Source organism: Pseudorca crassidens, chromosome 10 (assembly GCF_039906515.1).
Source record: "Pseudorca crassidens isolate mPseCra1 chromosome 10, mPseCra1.hap1, whole genome shotgun sequence".
Lineage (NCBI taxonomy): Eukaryota > Metazoa > Chordata > Mammalia > Artiodactyla > Delphinidae > Pseudorca > Pseudorca crassidens.
Window position 1 is genome coordinate 80,296,021 of NC_090305.1, and position 19,841 is coordinate 80,315,861.

The 19,841-nt window shown below is 39.3% G+C and overlaps 1 protein-coding gene across 25 annotated transcripts in view; it reads right to left on the minus strand.

Moving 5' to 3' along the window:
• Positions 1-19,841, minus strand: part of CADPS (calcium dependent secretion activator) — an 804,945-nt gene that overhangs the window by 111,429 nt on the left and 673,675 nt on the right. For 9 of the 25 annotated variants that reach the window (XM_067755076.1, XM_067755075.1, XM_067755054.1 and 6 more), the window contains 5 exons: positions 15,379-15,480; positions 13,577-13,640; positions 13,042-13,165; positions 10,627-10,695; positions 9,775-9,792 (listed from right to left, as the gene is read on the minus strand). In XM_067755076.1, the coding sequence (XP_067611177.1) occupies positions 9,775-9,792; positions 10,627-10,695; positions 13,042-13,165; positions 13,577-13,640; positions 15,379-15,480 (377 nt within the window). The remainder of the gene's footprint in view (positions 1-9,774; positions 9,793-10,626; positions 10,696-13,041; positions 13,166-13,576; positions 13,641-15,378; positions 15,481-19,841) is intronic. The other 16 variants (XM_067755056.1, XM_067755057.1, XM_067755060.1 and 13 more) reach the window with 3 other exon arrangements.

The following is a 19,841-nucleotide window of genomic DNA, read 5'->3' on the forward strand; positions in this document are numbered from 1 at the left end:
TCCTGAATTAAAAGTTGTATACTTTTGAATGTATCCACTGAGTGAAAGGGTATTATCCAATTGCCCGTCACATTAGCTGGAAAGACTGCATGGTGGAAAGAAACAAAAAAAAAGCATGGTGTTTGAATTTAAATGATCTGGGTTCAAATCCTGCTGGAAAATGTCATTTATCCTTTCCAAATCTCAGCTTCCTCACCTGTAAGAGGGGCAATAATGAAGCACTCTCCATGGGACTAAGGTAAAGAATGAAGCAGATCACCATGTAAAGTCCTTAGCACAGTGCTTGGGCCCATGGGTACACTGTCTGTCTGTCTGTCTATCTATCTATCTAATTTTGCAAATCCTTGCCATATTTGAAGGGAAAATTGTTTTATTTCAAGTTCCAGTAGAACTGTTCCGATGCTCATAAAATTATGCAAGTATTTAGCCAAGAACTGAGGCAAAACAGCAATAGTAGTGTAGACTTTCTCAGAGCTTGCTGGGTTCACGATGTGTGATGGTTTAAATGGAAATGTATTTAAAATAATAGAATTCAATTACAGGAGTCACAGCTTTTCTCTTGTAGAGTAACAGCCTTTTATATATTTTTTCTTGAGATACTGTAATTAAACTGAACATTTAATTTCTAATAATGCTACCAGACAGAAAGCATAAGCCCACCAAAATGCCATCTGCAGAGTCCCGGAGCCTTGCAAAACACAGCCTGACCGAAGGACTCTGCAGCTGTCTGTATTTCACCCCGATTTGTACATGTAACTCCAGCTGTGCCGGGCCACCTGCACGCATTCAGTTTTGCATACCTATCCAGCGATTCAAGCTTTGTTTCCCTCGAAGGAAATTGAAAAGGGAGGGGGAGGGTAAGAAAAAAGATGTAAAGATCGGGAAAGAAGTGATTATGATTTCGATTATGACTGAGATCTACTTTGCCAAGAAGAGGCCTTAGATGTACCAAGTTTCAAACGCAACTCTGCTTTGACCTTAACTTTTAGGTCCAGTTTTACTCTCTTCCTCCTCCTGCATCCTTTCTCTCCATCCCAGCCAGTATGATTTTTCTGGAGTGCAAAACACCAAGCCGCCGTCCCCGTGCTTGAAGAGCTTTCAATGGCTCTATATCACCTTTGGAAGTGAGACATGTGGGATTTTTCTTGCGAAAAATCTACATGCAAAAGTTGGTATAGGACTTCCCTGGTGGCACAGTGGTTGAGAGTCCACCTGCTGATGCAGGGGACACGGGTTCGTGCCTCAGTCCGGGAAGATCCCACATGCCGCGGAGCGGCTGGGCCCGTGAGCCATGGCCGCTGAGCCTGCGCGTCCAGAGCCTGTGCTCCGCAACGGGAGAGGCCACAACAGTGAGAGGCCCGCATACCGCAAAAAAAAAAAAAAAGGTGGTACAAAGCCAGCTGAAAACCCTTTGGACCATGGGAGACAGTCTGAACTCTGTATTATGATGGCACGTAAATGTCTTGGAGATCTTGCCTCCTGCGTCTGTTGCCATCCTCAGCACCCACTCCTGCCATCATTTCACCCTGCTTTGCAGCCACATCGAATTATGGAGTAGTTCAGAGTGTGGCCTCTAACTGGCCTCAGATGCTGCCTCTGCTGACTTTTTTTTTTTTAACATTTTTATTGGAGTATAATTGCTTTATAATGGTGTGTTAGTTTCTGCTGTATAAGCAAGTGAATCAGCTATACATATACATATATCCCCATATCTCCTCCCTCTTGCGTCTCCCTCTCCTCCCTATCTCACCCCTCTAGGTGGTCACAGAGCACGGAGCTGATCTCCCTGTGCTATGCGGCTGCTTCCCACTAGCTATCTATTTTGCATTTGGTAGTGCATATATGTCAATGCTACTATCTCACTTTGTCCCAGCTTACCCTTCCCCCTCCCTGTGTCCTCAAGTCCATTCTCTACATCTGCGTCTTTATTCCTGTCCTGCCACTATGTTCTTCAGAACCATTATTTTGTTTTTTTAGATTCCATATATATGTGTTAGCATACGGTATTTGTTTTTCTATTTCTGACTTACTTCACTCTGTATGACAGTCTCTAGGTCCATCCAACTCACTACAAATTACTCAATTTCGTTTCTTTTAATGGCTGAGTAATATTCCATAGTATATATGTGTCACATCTTCTGTATCCATTCATCTCCCGATGGACACTTAGGTTGCTTCCATCTCCTAGCTATTGTAAACAGAGCTGCAAAGAACATTGTGGCACATGACTGTTTTTGAATTATGGATTTCTCAGGGTATATGCCCAGTAGTGGGATTGCTGGGTGGTATAGTAGTTCTATTTTTAGTTTTTTAAGGAACCTCCATACTGTTCTCCATAGTGGCTGTACCAATTTACATTCCCACCAACAGTGCAAGAGAGGGTTCCCTTTTCTCCACACCCTCTCCGGCATTTACTGTTTGTAGATTTTTTGATGATGGCCATTCTGACCAGTATGAGGTGATACCTCATTGTGGTTTTGATTTGCATTTCTCTAATGATTAGTGATGTTGAGCATCCTTACATGTGTTTGTTGGCAATCTGTATATCTTCTTTGGAGAAACGTCTTTTTAGGTCTTCTGCCTATTTTTGGATTCGGTTGTTTCTTTTTTGATATTGAGCTGCATGAGCTGCTTGTAAATTTTGGAGATTAATCCTCTGTTGGTTGATTCGTTTGCAAATATTTTCTCCCATTCTGAGGGTTGTCTTTTCATCTTGTTTATGGTTTCCTTTGCTGTGCAAAAGTTTTTAAGTTTCATTAGGTCCCATTTGTTTATTTTTGTTTTTATTTCCATTTCTCTAGGAGGTGGGTCAAAAAGGATTTTGCTGTGATTTATGTCATGGAGTGTTCTGCCTATGATTTCCTCTAAGAGTTTGATAGCGTCTGGCCTTACATTTAGGTATTTAAACCATTTTGAGTTTATTTTTGTGTACGTTGTTAGAGAGTGTTCTAATTTCATTCTTTTACATGTAGCTGTCCAGTTTTCCCAGCACCACTTATTGAAGAGGCTGTCTTTTCTCCACTGTATGCTCTTGCCTCCTTTATCAAAAATAAGGTGACCATATGTGCATGGATTTATCTCTGGGATTTTTGTCCTGTTCCATTGATCGATATTTCTGTTTTTGTGCCAGTACCATACTGTCTTGGTTACTGTAGCTTTGTAGTATAGTGTGAAGTCCAGGAGCCTGATTCCTCCAGCTCCATTTTTCTTTCTCAAGCTTGCTTTGGCTATTTGGGGTCTTTTGTGTTTCCACACAAACTGTGAAATTTTTTGTTCTACTTCTGTAAAAATGTCATTGGTAGTTGGATAGGGATTGCACTGAATCTGTAGATTTCTTTGGGTAGTAGAGCCATTTTCACAATGTTGATTCTTCCAATCCAAGAACAAGGCATATCTCTCTATCTGTTTGTATTATCTTTAATTTCTTTCATCAGTGTCTTATAGTTTTCTGCATACAGGTCTTTTGGCTCCTTAGGTAGGTTTATTCCTAGATATTTTATTCTTTTTGTTGCAATGGTAAATGGGAGTGTTTTCTTGATTTCACTTTCAGATTTTTCATCCTTAGTGTATAGGAATGCAAGAGATTTCTGTGCATTAATTTTGTATCCTGCTACTTTACCAAATTCATTGATTAGCTCTAGTAGTTTGCTGGTAGCATCTTTAGGATTCTCTATGTATAGTATCATGTCATCTGCAAACAGTGACAGCTTTACTTCTCCTCTTCCGATTTGGAATCCTTTTATTTCTTTTTCTTCTCTGATTGCGGTGGCTAAAACTTCCAAAACTATGTTGAATAATAGTGATGAGAGTGGGCCACCTTGCCTTTTTCCTGATCTTCGTGGAAATAGTTTCAGCTTTTCACCATTGAGAGCGATGTTGGCTGTGGGTCTGTCATATATGGCCTTTATTGTGTTGAGGAAAGTTCCCTCTATGCCTACTTTCTGGAGGGTTTTTATCATAAATGAGTATTGAATTTTGTTGAAAGCTTTTTCTGCATCTTGAGATGATCATATGGTTTTTCTCCTTCAATTTGTTAATACGGTGTATCACATTGATTGATTTGCATATATTGAAGGATCCTTGCATTCCTGGGATAAACCCCACTTGACCATGGTATGATCCTTTTAATGTGCTGTTGGATTCTGTTTGCTAGTATTTTGTTGAGGATTTTTGCATCTATGTTCATCAGTGATATTAGCCTGTAGTTTTCTTTTATTGTGGCACCTTTGTCTGGTTTTGGTATCAGGGTTCTGGTGGCCTCATAGAATGAGTTCGGGAGTATTCCTCCCTCTGCTATATTTTGGAAGAATTTGAGAAAGATAGGTGTTAGCTCTTCTCTAAATGTTTGATAGAATTCACGTGTGAAGCCATCTGGTCCTGGGCTTTTGTTTGTTGGAAGAGTTTTTTTTTTTTTTTTTTTTTTTTTTTTTGTGGTACGCGGGCCTCTCACTGTTGTGGCCTCTCCCGTTGTGGAGCACAAGCTCTGGACGCGCAGGTTCAGCGGCCATGGCTCACGGGCCCAGCCGCTCCGCGGCATGTGGGATCTTCCCGGATTGGGGCATGAACCCGTATCGCCTGCATCAGCAGGCGGATTCGCAATCACTGCGCCACCAGAGAAGCCGTGGAAGATTTTTATTCAGTGCTTGTGATTGATCTGTTTATATTTTCTATTTCTTCCTGGTTCAGTCTTGTAAGGTTGCGCTTTTCAAAGAATTTGTCCATTTCTTCCAGGTTGTCCTTTTTATTGGCATTTTATTGGCATAGAGTTGCTTGTAGTAATCTCTCGTGATCCTTTGTATTTCTGCAGTGTCAGTTGTTACTTCTCCTTTTTCATTTCTACTTCTATTGATTTGAGTCTTCTCCCTTTTTTTCTTGATGAGTCTGGTTTATCAATTTTGTTTATCTTCTCAAAGAACCAGCATGTAGTTTTATTGATCTTTGCTATTGTTTCCTTCATTTCTTATTCATTTATTTCTGATCTGATCTTTATGATTTCTTTCCTTCTGCTAAATTTTTTTTTTGTTGTTGTTCTTCTTTCTCTAATTGCTTTACGTGTAATGTTAGCTTGTTTATTTGAGATGTTTCTTGTTTCCTGACGTAGGACTGTATTGCTATAAACCTCCCTCTTAGAACTGCTTTTGCTGCATGCCATAGGTTTTGGGTTGTCATGTTTTCACTCTCATGTGTTTCTAGGTATTTTTTGATTTCCTCTTTGATTTCTTCAGTGATCTCTTGGTTATTTAGGAGTGTATTGTTTAGCCTCCATGTGTTTGTATTTTTCACAGATTTTTTTCCTGTAATTGATATCTAGTGTCATAGCGTTGTGGTTGGAAAAGATACTTGATACAATTTCAATTTTCTTAAATTTAATGAGGCTTGATTTGTGACCCAAAATATGATCTATCCTGGAGAATGTTCCATGAGCACTTGAGAAGAAAGTGTATTCTGCTGTTTTTGGATGGACTGTCCTATAAATATCAATTAGGTCCATTTTGTTTAATGTATCATTGAAAGCTTGTGTTTCCTTATTTATTTTCATTTTGGATGATCTGTCCATTGGTGAAAGTGGGGTGCTAAAGTCCCCTACTATGATTGTGTTACTGTTGATTTCCCCTTTTATGGCTGTTAACATTTGCCTTATGTATTGAGGTGCTCCTGTGTTGGGTGCATAAATGTTTTTAATTGTTATATCTTCTTCTTGGATTGATCCCTTGATCATCATGTATTGTCCTTCTTTGTCTCTTGTAATAGTCTTTATTTTAAAGTCTATTTTGTCTGATATGAGAATTGCTACTCCAGCTTTCTTTTGATTTCCATTTGCATGGAATATCTTTTTCCATCCCCTCACTTTCAGTCTATACGTGTCCCTAGGTCTGAAGTGGGTCTCCTGTAGACAGCATATATACGGGTCTTGTTTTTTATCCATTCAGCCAATCTATGTCTTTTGGTGGGAGCATTTAATCCATTCACATTTAAGGTAGTTACCAATATGTATGTTCCTATTACCATTTTCTTAAATGTTTTGGGTTTGTTATTGTAGGTCTTTTCCTTCTCTTGTGTTTCCTGCCTAGAGAAGTTCCTTTAGCATTTGTTGTAGAGTTGGTTTGGCGGTGCTGAATTCTCTTAGCTTTTGCTTGCCTGTAAAGGTTTTAATTTCTCCATCGAATCTGAATGAGATCCTCGCTGGGTAGAGTAATCTTTGCTGTAGGTTTTTCCCTTTCATCACTTTAAATATGTCCTGCCATTCCCTTCTGGCGTGCAGAGTTTCTGCTGCAAGATCATCTGTTAACCTTATGGGGATTCCCTTGTATGTTAGTTGTTGCTTTTCCCTTGCTACAATTTAATTGTAGTTAATTTTTGACAGTTTGATTAATATGTGTCTTGGCATGTTTCTCCTTGGATTTATCCTGTATGGGACTCTCTGCCCTTCCTGGACTTGTTTCACTATTTCCTTTCCCATATTAAGGAAGTTTTTAACTATAATCTCTTCAAATATTTTCTCAGTCCCTTTCTTTTTCTCTTCTTCTTCTGGGACCCCTATAATTTGAATGTTGGTGCATTTAATGTTGTCTCAGAGGTCTCTGAGACTGTCCTCAATTCTTTTCATTCTTTTTAAAAATTCTGCTCTGCAGTAGTTATTTCCATTATTTTATCTTCCAGGTCACTTATCCATTCCTCTGCCTCAGTTATTCTGCTGTTGATTCCTTCTAGAGAATTTTTAATTTCATTTATTGTGTTGTTCATCATTGTTTGTTTGCTCTTCAGTTTTTCTAGGTCCTTGTTAAATGTTTCTTGTATTTTCTCCATTCTATTTCCAAGATTTTGGATCACCTTTACTATCATTACTCTGAATTCTTTTTCAGGTAGACAGCCTATTTCCTCTTCATTTATTTGGTCTGGTGGGTTTTTACCTTGCTCCTTCATCTGCTGTGTATTTCTCTGTCTTCTCATTTTGCTTAACTTACTGTGTTTGGGGTTTCCTTTTCACAGGCTGCAGGTTTGTAGTTGTCATTGTTTTTGGTGTCTGCTCCCAGTGGGTAAGGTTGATTCAGTGGGTTATGTAGGCTTCCTGGTGGAGGGGACTAGTGTCTGTGTTCTGGTGGATGAGGCTGGATCTTGTCTTTGTGGTGGGCAGGACTGCATCCGGTGCTGTGTTTTGGGGTGTCTGTGACCTTAGTATGATTTTAGGCAGCCTCTCTGCTAATGGGTGGGGTTATGTTCCTGTCTTGCTAGTTGTTTGGCATAGTGTGTCCAGCACTGTAGCTTGCTGGTCATTGAGTGGAGCTTGGTGTTAGCATTGAGATGGAGATCTCTGGGAGAGGTCTCGCCGTTTGACATTACGTGGGGCCGGGAGGTCTCTGGTGGACCAGTGTCCTGGACTCTGCTCTCCCACCTCAGAGGCTCAGATCTGACACCGGCCAGAGCACCAAGACCCTGTCAGCCACATGGCTCAGAGAAAAAGGGAGGAAAAAAAGAAAGAAAGAAAGAAAGAAAATAAATAAATATAATAAAATTATTAAAATAGAAAAAAATTATTAAAAATAAATAAAAAAGTAATTTAAAAAAGAGAGAGAAAGAAAGAAGAGAGCAACCAAACCAAAAGACACATCCACCAATTATAAGCAGAGCTAAAAACTATACTAAAAAACAAACAAACAAAAAAACTGTACAGCCAGAACCCCAGGACAAATGGCAAACGCAAAGCTATACAGACAAAGTCACACAAAGCATACACATACACACTCACAAAAAGAGAAAAAGGAAAAAATATATATATTTAAAAAAAAAGAGAGCAACCAAATCAATAAACAAATCTAACAATGATAATAAGCTCTAAATACTAAACTAAAATAAACATAAAACCAGAAACAAATTAGATGCAGAAAGCAAACCCCAAGGCTACAGTTGCTCCCAAAGTCCACCGTCTCAATTTTGGGATGATTCGTTGTCTGTTCATGGATTCCACAGACGCAGGGTACAGCAAGTTGACCGTGGAGATTTAATCCGCTGCTCCTGAGGCTGATGGGAGAGACTTCCCTTTCTCTTCTTTGTTTGCACAGCTCCTGGGGGTCAGCTTTGGATTTGGCCCCACCTCTGTGTGTAGGTCGCCTGAGGGCATCTTTTGGGAAGTCTGAGGTCTTATGCCAGCGTTCAGTAGGTGTTCCTTAGGAGCTGTTCCACATGTAGATGTAGTTTTGATGTATTTGTGGGGAGGAAGGTGATCTCCATGTCTCACTCCTCCACCATCTTGAAGGCCTGCCCAACTATTTTTCTTTTTGTTCTTTTTTTTTCCCCTGAGGACCTAGGCGCTGACCACATAATGTGCTCAGGCCGTCACGTGCCTGGGCACCCCAGCCCTGCTTACTCTTAAGAAGACTCTAGCTTCACTTAATCTTCTAGGAGTGTGTTATTTAACCTCTCCATATCTCAGTTTGCTCATCTCTAAAATGGGAATAATAGTAGTAGCTACCTCAGAAGGGGTTTTGAGGATTAAATGAGTGAATATACATAAAGTACTGAGAGCTGTACCTGGCGTGTAATACACAATTAATAAGCTTTAGCTATTTTTATTAACTCTATGGTTTTATGTATTTGCACATATTACTCTCTTTATCTAGGGTGCCTCTCCACTTTCCAATCCCACCTCCTTTTCACTGATTCTATTTCATCTTTCAAGACGAAGTCCAAGCTTGCCATTCTTGGGAAGACTTCCATGGTTTTCTGACAAGGCCCTCTTACATACAACTCTATACCAATCGGTGTTGCTGCATACTGAATTTGTAATTTACACTTATGCACCTATTTACATATGCTCCGTAAGGGTAAGAGCTGTTTCCTCTTGTTTACATAGTCCCTGGCTTTTACCACTGTACCTGGCACATGGTAGTCTCCCACTAAGCACTTGTCTAATGAATGAACAAATGAATGAGTGAATGAATAAATGAACACCTTTCCTTCCAGGGAGAAAAAGGCCTGTATGCCTTGAACACAGGTTTTTGAGTCTTCAAATACTTATTGCTAGCCTGGTGCTTGGAGTGTGCTCAAAAATGCTTTCTGAACTGACTGGAAATGCATTTAATTCTAATCAGATGATAATTATCTTTGGAGAATCCTTTAGACTTTAAAATCATGATCCATACTATATATTTATTAAAGTGTTAAGTTTGAGCTTTCCTCAAAATATACTCAGAAGTTTGGGGACCAAACAAGAAGGAAACTGCCTAAGCCAGAAAACATTTAAGGGCTTTCCTCTCATGAAACTTCTAGCAATGGCCCCCGTTTAGCCACCTGTGCGTGCATCCTGCCTCATCACGTGATACATAAAAGAACAACACGGACACAACTCCTCTCTGCCTTGGCCGAGAAACATTCATCAAAGAACACAAACTTCTCAATAGGGCAGAAAACAGGGAAAGAAACGAAAAACAAAGAGGAAGATTAGTTTGCTTCAGTCACTGTTGTTTTTAAAAAAGCGCATGAGGCCGAATCACTGGAATCCTGAAACCAAAGATGAAATGAAGCTCCACAGCAAACCAGGGTTCTGTTCCTCCAAAACTTATGCCTTTCCAGAAATTCTGCTCTCTAGAGGTCAACGTCTAGTGGGCATGAGATGTAGATAGACAGCACAAATTAACTCCTTAAGTATTACTGCAACTCCACATCAGTCTTTGGGAGTACATACATTAAGGAGCTATTAAAAAACAAAAACAGAAACAAAAACTAAATATAACTCAACAGTCCTGATGGTTTATAATGCATATACAATTGGTTCACCTGCGTCCTTTTGATTCTCTATTTGAAAGAGAAAGCACGACAAGGAGAGAAGAGAGAGAGAAACAAGAACACATATGCAAGGATTAATGAGCAAGTGAACCAAAATGCCCCCCACTTATGTGTGATACATGATGTTGGAAGGAAAAAGTTGCCCTTGAGTTCCCACCGCCCAGAAGTGTGGGGTCAATGCTGCACAAATAGAAAATTAGTCAAATTAAGTTTAATGTGAAGTCAAGCTGTGACACATACATGAACTCTCCAAGTGACAACTAAGTCATACGTTCTAGCCAGAGCTTAGAGGACGAGGACAACTCCAAATCTCCAGAAAGAACAAGAAAAGGCTTCCCAGTTTCCGAGAACAGACAGGAGGCATATAAGATCCAACTTTTACAGAGAACGGACCACCCTGTGTGATCTACCCACAACAGTTTGACATCTTAAACATGGAAAAGAAAGCACGGTTTGGCCCCGACTGTCCTTTATCTGACACCTAACACATTGCTCCCCACCTAGCTGCTACCTTTTGATTGTGTACCAGTGACAAGCACCTTACAAATTGGGGTTACACACAAGCAAAGTAAAAATGCATTCAGGTCACAGACAGAGAATAACTGAAAAACTTACAGACAAATCTGAGTTTATCACAAACAAATGGCTTAATTGTCTAACCTGTGTTAGGCTGATAAAAGTGACTGGACTTCTCACACTGGGTTTCACAGACAGAATCAACAGACAAGCCAATGCTAAAAAACTTGAAGCAAGGAGAGTGAGTTGGTTTGGATCTGAATTTTCTTGAAATAATGAAAACAGAAAGAGTGAAGACAGCATGGCGAGGAGGTGGTAGGTACTCACGAATGGTTAAATCCATCACTTGGGAGGCCAAGCAGAAGACAGGATGCTCATACATTTCTCTCTTTTTCCCTATAAAAGAGGATTTGGGCATGCAAGAGGCTTAGGTCAGAGGTCAAGAGGTTATAGGTCACAGGTTAGAGGAAAACGTTACATTAGCTCAAAGGAAAATAGCCACAGAATATTTTGGGATAAACACAGGATAAAAGAAAAAGGAGTTTCAAAATTGGAGATCTACTGGATTAACCATTCAGCATGCCGTGAGTCACGAGAGAGATTGTGACCATGATTTTACACGTCTCTTTAGAATTATTTGCAAGAATACAATGACCGAAAACATCATGAATAAAGGGAAACAGAATTTCATTGATTGAAGGCTCCAAGATACTAAGGATTTCAGACTTTAGTATCTAAGGCTCTTGAGGTATTTCTTCATAAACATAGTCTCCAGCAATATTACTACAACTTCTTTCCAACATTCTCAGGGAACTAAGCTGTTAATGGTCACAGAGAATCTCAAATGTCAAAAGGCAAGATTTCTTTGCCGGGGGTAGGATCAGAACCTTGTAAAAGAAAGTTGTCTGGTAGTAATATAGTTAAAGCTGCCATGTCTCAGCCTATGGTGGACTATGTTCATGAAAGAAAACCTGATACATGCAGCCAGAGGATGTTGGGTTGTCTGAATTAACAATCCCAGCATGCTTTGAAATTGGTGTCACAGCCACTTTTGCAGGGTTAACGTCAAAAAGTGGCTGAGCCAATCACGGACAAGGAAGGAGAGAAGCGGAAGAGAGCAGGTAGTGTGGAATGAGGTACTTCTCTGAAAAGAGAGTTGGAAAAAAAAGATTGGTTTCTTCAAAGAATCCCCAGCCCTAAAAGTCACAGTGCAAAAGATAATTAACACAACCAAGAAGAATTGAGGCACAAAAGGAAATTACAGACCAGCTGATCTACTTCAGAAATGAATGCATTTTTACTTACAGATCTTAAAGTTTGTTTTTGGATATATTTATCTGAAAGAAGAGAGCAGATCTTACCAAAAGACTAGTCATAGCTAGACCAAGACCTACACATGAGGCAGCAGACGTGGCAACAGAACGTTTCTTGATCCCATCCCATCCCTGGCCTGGCCTAGAATTACTAGGTACCCGGTTGACTTTAACAAATACAACCAATCATTATGTCCTGGGAAGGTAAATGCTGGAATCATTATTTGCTAATATAGCCCTTTAACGATCTCCTTGTTCCTCTATTTTTGTCACTCATTACCAAGTCAAGAGTTGATAAACATCCTTTTAGTGCCCAATTCTTAAGTGTTTCTCCCTGGATGCATAACAACGAATTCATTACCACTGGTACACAATTTGCATTGTCAGACAGACAAAATTGAGAGGAGGAGGACATGGAATGTACAGAACACTGCGCATTTGACAATGACCTTAACCTAATTCTCTAAGGAAACAAGGACTTTGGCAGGGTAAGTGATGGGGTTTTGGTAGTTGATTAGGTCTCTCTTAGTTTTTCTTTTCCCAGTCATGTGCTGAAGGCAGACTATGGGTATTTGCTGGTTTTGTTTGGGTGTTTCACATGAGAGAACATCAGATTCCAGAATGCGGACACATTGAGTTTTGCACACAGAACTTCCACATTTATACACTTACACCACGGTCAAGTTGGGTGTGGTTTTCAAATCACCCTATAGCAGCCAACAGGGTAACAATGAAAAGTGATTAATACCTTTGCAAAGGAACAGGTCCCAAAGAACCATATCTTCTCAAGTAGAGTGGACTTTGGGCAACTGCTTGGTCATTAGTGACCACTTTCCTAAAACTTGAGAGGGCAGTGATAACCACCATCCTAGGTTTGGAGTAACAAGATTGAATAAGATCTAAAGCAAACCAGGAGCCATCAGAGACAGCCGAATACTAACCTGCCATCAAGTTTGAAAAGCTACCGAGAGACAAGATATGTTCAAGAGACCAGAAAGAGTTAGGCAAAATCTCGATGTTGCTTTATTCAATTCCTGTTTTACTTCCAATGCTATCAACAGTGGACAACAAACTGTTAAGTTTTCCTCTATTTAAAGAAGGTAGCCACCCTACAGAACTCTTTCATAGAAAAACATTAGCCACAGAGCAAAGTCAGGGCCAACACAGCCTCTTGGAAGGACCTTAGTTGTCTGATAACATCCTATATTCAAAATCCTTCCCTACAAAGACCGTTTCCTGAGACCCTGTGCCTTCAGTCATTTATGTGGCCACAGCTGAGGAAGCTATCCCATTTCAAGTGCTTTCAAGTTTCAGCTTAACATACAGAGATGGGCCACTGTTTTCTGGTGCCCGTCAGAAAAGAGACAGACTTCTCTAGGGAGGCATACCAAAATTTAAATTAAAAATTGGGGGCAGAAGGGGGCCTTACCTTCGATTTTGGCATACTCTGACAGCCGAGAATAGTTGACTAAAGCAGCCTGCTCTAGACATTTACGGATGACTGTTTTTACCTCCTCTTGTGGTACTGGGGTAACAATATCTTTCATCAAGACCTATAGGTGGAAAAACTAGGTTCTTAAGATGGTTCAACGAAATGTGTTACTCATTTACGTTTAAAGAATTCAGTTTAAAATTAGTTGTGAATGCCTCTTTGCAACTTAACATAGATTGAGTGCCATTGTTAAAGAGAAAATAAAAAATTCCAGTGCACAGTTAGGATGTCAAAGGCTGTCCATGAATCATGGAAGGGCAAGGAGCGTATCTTCAATATATCCTAACTATTTGAGAGTCTGGAGATAAAACATCTAGAATTTTGGCAATTTCTTCATATTTATTCTGGTATTTGATGAATGGTAAACAAATCCTTTAGAAATGACAATCTAGGCCATTCAACCACAATATTGAATTACCATGATGTTGATGTCTCTGTGTATATATCATTTGTCTTTTACTTTCATTCTTACCCTTTCCAAGAGCGAGAGGGTAGCTTTCAAAGCACCTTCAGGTCGACCAAATGGAAAGCAATACCTAAAAAAGACAGAAAAATGTTCAGGTTGCCTGAATCACTTACATTTTAGAATGAAATATGCTGTAACTTGATCCCTATGGCAACTCCCTCTCAGGAACAGAAAATGCTTTTTATTTTGTCACGTTGTGTTATGCTAATCTGAATTCACACCATATATGTGTGTATATAATGTATATATGTGTATGTGTGAATAATGACTAAAGAGAGACTCTGCAAATGTCTGCAGCAGAAAAGAATATTTCCAGTGATGACATAAGGCTCTGTTTAGATTTCTGTTGTGAAGGAGAACCATTTGTTAGCTCAAATGTGACCTTATAGATAATTATTGAGACCAGACCGGCATTAAACAATATTAGTTGAAACAGGCTAAAATGCAAACACACTTACCTAAATCCCCAGAGGATTAGTATAGGAAATACAGGAGTGTATTTTGAGCAAATTCATGATTCTACTAATTGTCCTTCCTTGATTGTAGTTTTTAATTGTTATTTGATCTTTTGCTATTGGCAATGTATCTAGCATAGAGTGTATGACCCGTAAAGATTTATCCAGGAGGTTTCTGATGGCACAGATGGTAGCTATGTCAGGTACCACTAAGAGTTCTAGTAACTATTTCAGGCTGTCATAAGCCTTTCAAGACACTCTTCCTCATGGTACAAAAGGAACAGGATGGGCTACTGAAACGCAGACTATCCTATGTATGTATGCCATTTCTTCCACTTGCTGGCTGAGGGGCCTGGGGCAAGTTACTTAACTTCTCTCAACCTCGGTTTACTCCTTGTTTCAATGGGAATTACAATAACTACCTTACAAATTGTCCTGAGAATAAAAAAAAATGAGTTCATTCTTATCCAGCCTCTAGTTCCCTGTGTAGGGCACAGGAAGCATTTAATAAATAGGAACTATTTACTATACTATTATAAATGCTCTTACTATTGATGAGCTCCTATTCCAAGATCTCTGGGTTCAGGACCACCAGTGCAGCATTAAAAATATCTAATTGACTCTAAGGGAGAAGTGGGCTGTGTGGTGCAAGGCTCAAGCCCAGATCCGCGAGCTGTCTCGAGAGTGTGCGGAAGTGCATGATCAGTCTGTCAAGGCTGAACCAAGATTCTTTCTTTCCCCACATAGCCCACTAGTCCTGTTTTCAGGTAACGGAGAAGGTGGGGATGCTCTTCTGGGTACCACTGCCTTCCTTCCCTATGAGAACTGATTCACAGGAGTTTTCACTGTGGGGAGGAAACCTTGAAGAAGCGTCAAATTCAACATTTTAGTAGATTTTTAAAAATAGATTGATGTTCAGGGTCAGCTTACACAAAGAGGGCTTTGTTCTTTCAGTGGAAATAAAATGAACTTAAGATTTCAAAGTCTCCTGGATATTGGGGAACGCTGTCTTGGTTGGCTTTTTCATTCAGCTATTTCTTTCTTATTTTTTTTACTGAAGTATAGTTGGTTTACAATGTTGTGTTAGTTTCGGGTGTATAGCAAACTGATTCAGTTATATATATATATATATTATATACATATGTTACATATATTCTTTCTCAGATTCTTTTCACTTATAGGTTATTAAAAAATATTGAGTATAGTTCGCTGTGCTATCCAGTAGGTCCTCATTCAGCTCTTTCTAATATTTAGTGTGTCTCTGAGAGATTTACAGTTTTAGAAAATCAAGCCCTTAATTTGCCCCTCCCCAGTCTCAACCTCCTAAAAAGCCCTTTAACCCCAGATCCTTACCTAAAATGTGTAATCTGATTTTCCAGCAGAACTCGGAGTCTCTCTTTGATTTCTTCAAAACGTTCCTTTTCTTCAACAGTCACAGTTCCAATTCCATCAGGCCTGAAAGAAGACATGTCATGAGGTGACGGGAGCCTCATACACTGACACCATCAAATCAGATCTCTAGCAGGAGGAAACTGTCCATTTTAGAAGAACAACTACAGTGATCGATGTGACTTTAGGAGAAGTCCTGCTTTTCAGTGCCAGCGACTAGAGGGGATGGGGTATTTTGAGGTTATCATTTGGAGACATTTGCAGAACTGTCGCTCATTTATTGTGAAATGGTAAAATGTACAGAGGGGTGGCTTGCAGGTTAAAGCCAACCTCTAGACCTGCTCTGTTTGGCTCACAGCCTTTTGAAATTTTGAACTGCTTGCCAACATTTTTTTACATTAGGAAAGTTTTATGATACAATTCTCTTGCAAATTTGGAACAGCTGGCATTAATTGGAGAGGGGCAACAAACAGCTTCTTCCTTAGCTGGGGCAGGCACTCTCCGGGTCCATATCTCTAATTTACATTACGTGTCTCTCTTGTGGGCACTTATGTTTGGGACTCCTGAACTATGCACACAAACTCCTATGAAAATCAGGAGTCCTGTAAGTGTCTATATTTCCCAGAGGTAAATGCTGTTAAATGACTCACTTTCCAGCTTATAACTACAGATGTTCGGATTAATTTCACCACTCATGTATTAACTAAAGAACAAATTACAAGACATTGTACAAATTACAAGACCTTGATGAAAGAAATTGAAGAAAATTCAAATAAATGGAAAGATATCTTGTGTACATGGATTGGAAGAATTAATATAGTTAACATGTCTGTACTACCCAAAGCCATCTATAAATTCTACGCAATCCCTATCAAAATTCCAGTGGGATTTTTTTTTCACAGAAATAGAAAAAAAAAAATCCTAAAATTTGTAAGGAACCACAAAAGCCCCAAATAACTAAAGGAATCCTGAGAAAGAACAAAGTTGGAGGCATCGCAATTCCTGAATTTGAACTATATTACAAAGCTGTAGTTATCAAAACAGTAAGGTACTGGCATAAAAACAAACATATAGACCAATGGAACAGAGTTGAGAGCCCAGAAATAAACCCTTGCATGTATGGTCAACTAATATTTGACAAGGGAGCCAAGAATACTCAATGGGGAAAGGATAGTTTCTTCAATAAGTGGCAATGGGAAAACTGGATATCCACATGCAAAAGAATGAAATTGGATCCTTATCTTAGAACATTCACAAAAAAGAACTCAAAATGGATTAAAGACTTAAATGTAAGACCTGAAGCTGTAAAAATCCTAGAATGAAATATAGAGGGAAAGTTCTTTGACATCGGTCTTGGCAATAATTTTTTTGAATATGACACCAAAGCACAAACAACAGAAGCAAAATAGACAAGACAAAAAAAGTGACACTTTAGCAAATTAAAGAGCTTCCGCATAGCAAAATGTAAAGACAACCTACAGCTGCCTAACATCTAAAGCTGGATTTCTCACTTAATAGTCTGTGACTTCTCTGAGACTCAGTTTCCTTATCTGTCAAATAGGGATAAAAACAGTCCTTCCTGAGGGCTTCTATAAGGGTTAATTAGCACATGGAACATGATAACACATACAAATCGCCTGGCACATAAGTGCTCAATAAATGTTTGCTATTGTTATTGCTAAAAAAAAAAAGAGACAACCTATGGAATGAGATAAAATATTTGCAAGCCATCTATTTGATAAGGGGTTAACATTCAAAATATAGAAGGAACTCATAAAAAATAGAAACCTCCCCAAATAATTTGATTAAAAATAGGCAGAGGACATAGACTTTTTCCCAAAGAAGACATACAAATGGCCATTAGGTACATGAAAAGATGCTCAACATCATTAATCATCAAGGAAATACAAATCAAAACCGCAGAGAGATATCACCCCACACCTGTCAGAATGGCTGTTCTCAAAACAAAAAGACAACAAATACGTGCTGGAGAGGCTTTGGAGAAAAGTGAACCCTCCTGCACTGTTAGTGGGAAGGTAAACTGGTGCAGCCACTATGGAGACCAGTACGGAGGTCTCTCAAAAATTAAAAATAAAACTGCCAAATGATCTAGCAATCCCACTTCTGGGTATGTATCTGTATCTGAAAAAAAGGAAATCAGTATCTTTTTTTTCCCTCATTTATTTATTTATTTATTTTTCATACAGCAGGTTCTTACTACCTATTTTATACATATTAGTGTATCTATGCCAATCCCAATCTCCCACTTCATCCCACCACCATCACCCGCCTCACCCTCCGCTTTCCCCCTTTGGTGTCTATACGTTTGTTCTCTACGTCTGGAAAATCACTGTCTTGAAGATATATCTGCACCCCCATGTTAACTGCAGCATACTTGAAAGCTGTCAAGAGAGTAGATCTTAAATGTTATACACGCACACATACATACACACACACACACAAACACAGAGTAATTATACGAAACTAACCTTATGCAGTAATCATTTTACAATGTATCCGTGTATCAAATCATCCCATTGTACATCTTAAACTTACATATGGTATGTGTTAATATCTCAATAGGGGTGGAAAAAAGAACTAACCACATAGGCTATTTTTCAATCTTAGAGAACTACTGCTCATTTAATAGAAAGAATGACCCTGGCATAAATAAGTGAATTTCAGTTTAATCACAGTATTCTCATGTTTCTGAATCACCAATAGGTTCACACACATTTTCCTTATTTCCTTTGGCCCATTCAAGTTGAAAATACAAAGGAAGGCTGCATATTTATAGCCCAAATTTATCTGTGCCAAATTAGACGAAGGATAATCTGACCCATTCAAAGTCTTCAGCTCCCAGATCTTGTACTGACTTGTTTTGACTACTGGCTGAGCCAGTTTGCAGATTGGTGCGTCACCATGAAACTTCTATTGGAACATTCTTCAGTTTGCAAATGCAAGTCATCTTGAGACCAAACAAATGGTCTTATTTATAGGCCTTCTCAAGGATCCAGCAGAAGTTGGGAAAATCCTGTATACTAGACCAGTCTGACTGCACAAAAGACTTGGCAAAAGACAGCAGTGTACCTCCTGTTAGGGGTTTATTGGTCAGCTTCCCTTCTTTTTAAGTACTAAAAATGCCCTACTTGAAAAAAGAAAAAACTTCCCCTCACCCACTTTGTAGAAAATACCCCTAAATAGTAAAATGCTATACAGTCCATTTCTTCACACCCTCCTGAACGTAGAGGCAAAATCGTAAATATCAGGTAGGCTGTTGGAATCCATACATGTGTCCTTAGTTTCAAATTTTCAGGAAAAATCTCAAATGTTCATTTACGAAATTTATTTAAAAATGATTTAAACATAAAATGCCCACAAATCTGTAGCTAGATCTCAGGATGAATTCACTGGCCCCACGAAATACCTGCGACACTTTCTGTAGTAACGTCTCATGTGTCTGTTATAATCTACAACTTTCTTTAGCTGTGGCTTTTGAATTTTGTTTATACAAAATTCAGCTTGCTAATGCACTGAACACATGTTTATATAATTGGCGTGTGTACATGCACACAATCGATTTGGGAAAAGTCGAGCCATTTTAAGCATTTTGTTTCTTAGCAGGGAATTAAGCCAGAGAAAAATGTTATTAAATATAAGGTACAATTCAGAGAGGAGTTTATAGATCACAGGAAAAAGCCTGAAAACCATTTAACACAGGCAGCCCAGAGATGTTTGTGGCCATTATTAGGAAATAAACCTCTCTGTGAAGAAAATCATTCCTTCCTTACCCAACAAGTCTTCTAAGGCAATTAGGCAATTAGAAGGCAGCTTTTAGATTCGTGTTTGAGATGAGAAAAACTGAACATTTAGTCTGTGCCTGGCTTTCCTGTAATTCTCACTACAAAGGGTATTATAAACATAACATCTGATTATGTTTTTTCCCCTTTTGTTCTGATGATTCACATGTATAACTATTAAAGGTATCAGATGGCAGCTTCCGTGTCTCCTTGAACTACTCTGTGAACACCATTAATCTCCCTATTCAAAAAAGGTAAACAACTAAAAATTATTGTCATTTCTTAAATTTGCTTCTTAATCGCCTACGTCAGTGTGAATAGTTTCTTTTCTTTTCTTTTTTTTTTTCGGTACGCGGGCCTCTCACTGCTGTGGCCTCTCCTGTTGCGGAGCACAGGCTCCGGACGTGCAGGCTCAGTGGCCATGGCTCACGGGTCCAGCCGCTCCGCGGCATGTGGGATCTTCCCGGACCGGGGCATGAACCCGTGTCCCCTGCATCAGCAGGCAGACTCTCAACCACTGCGTCACCAGGGAAGCCCGAATAGTTTCATTTTAAATAAATGAAACAAACCAATCTGAGTCTGTAAGACACATAGTACGGAGTTTACCAAAAAAAAAAAACCAGGTGA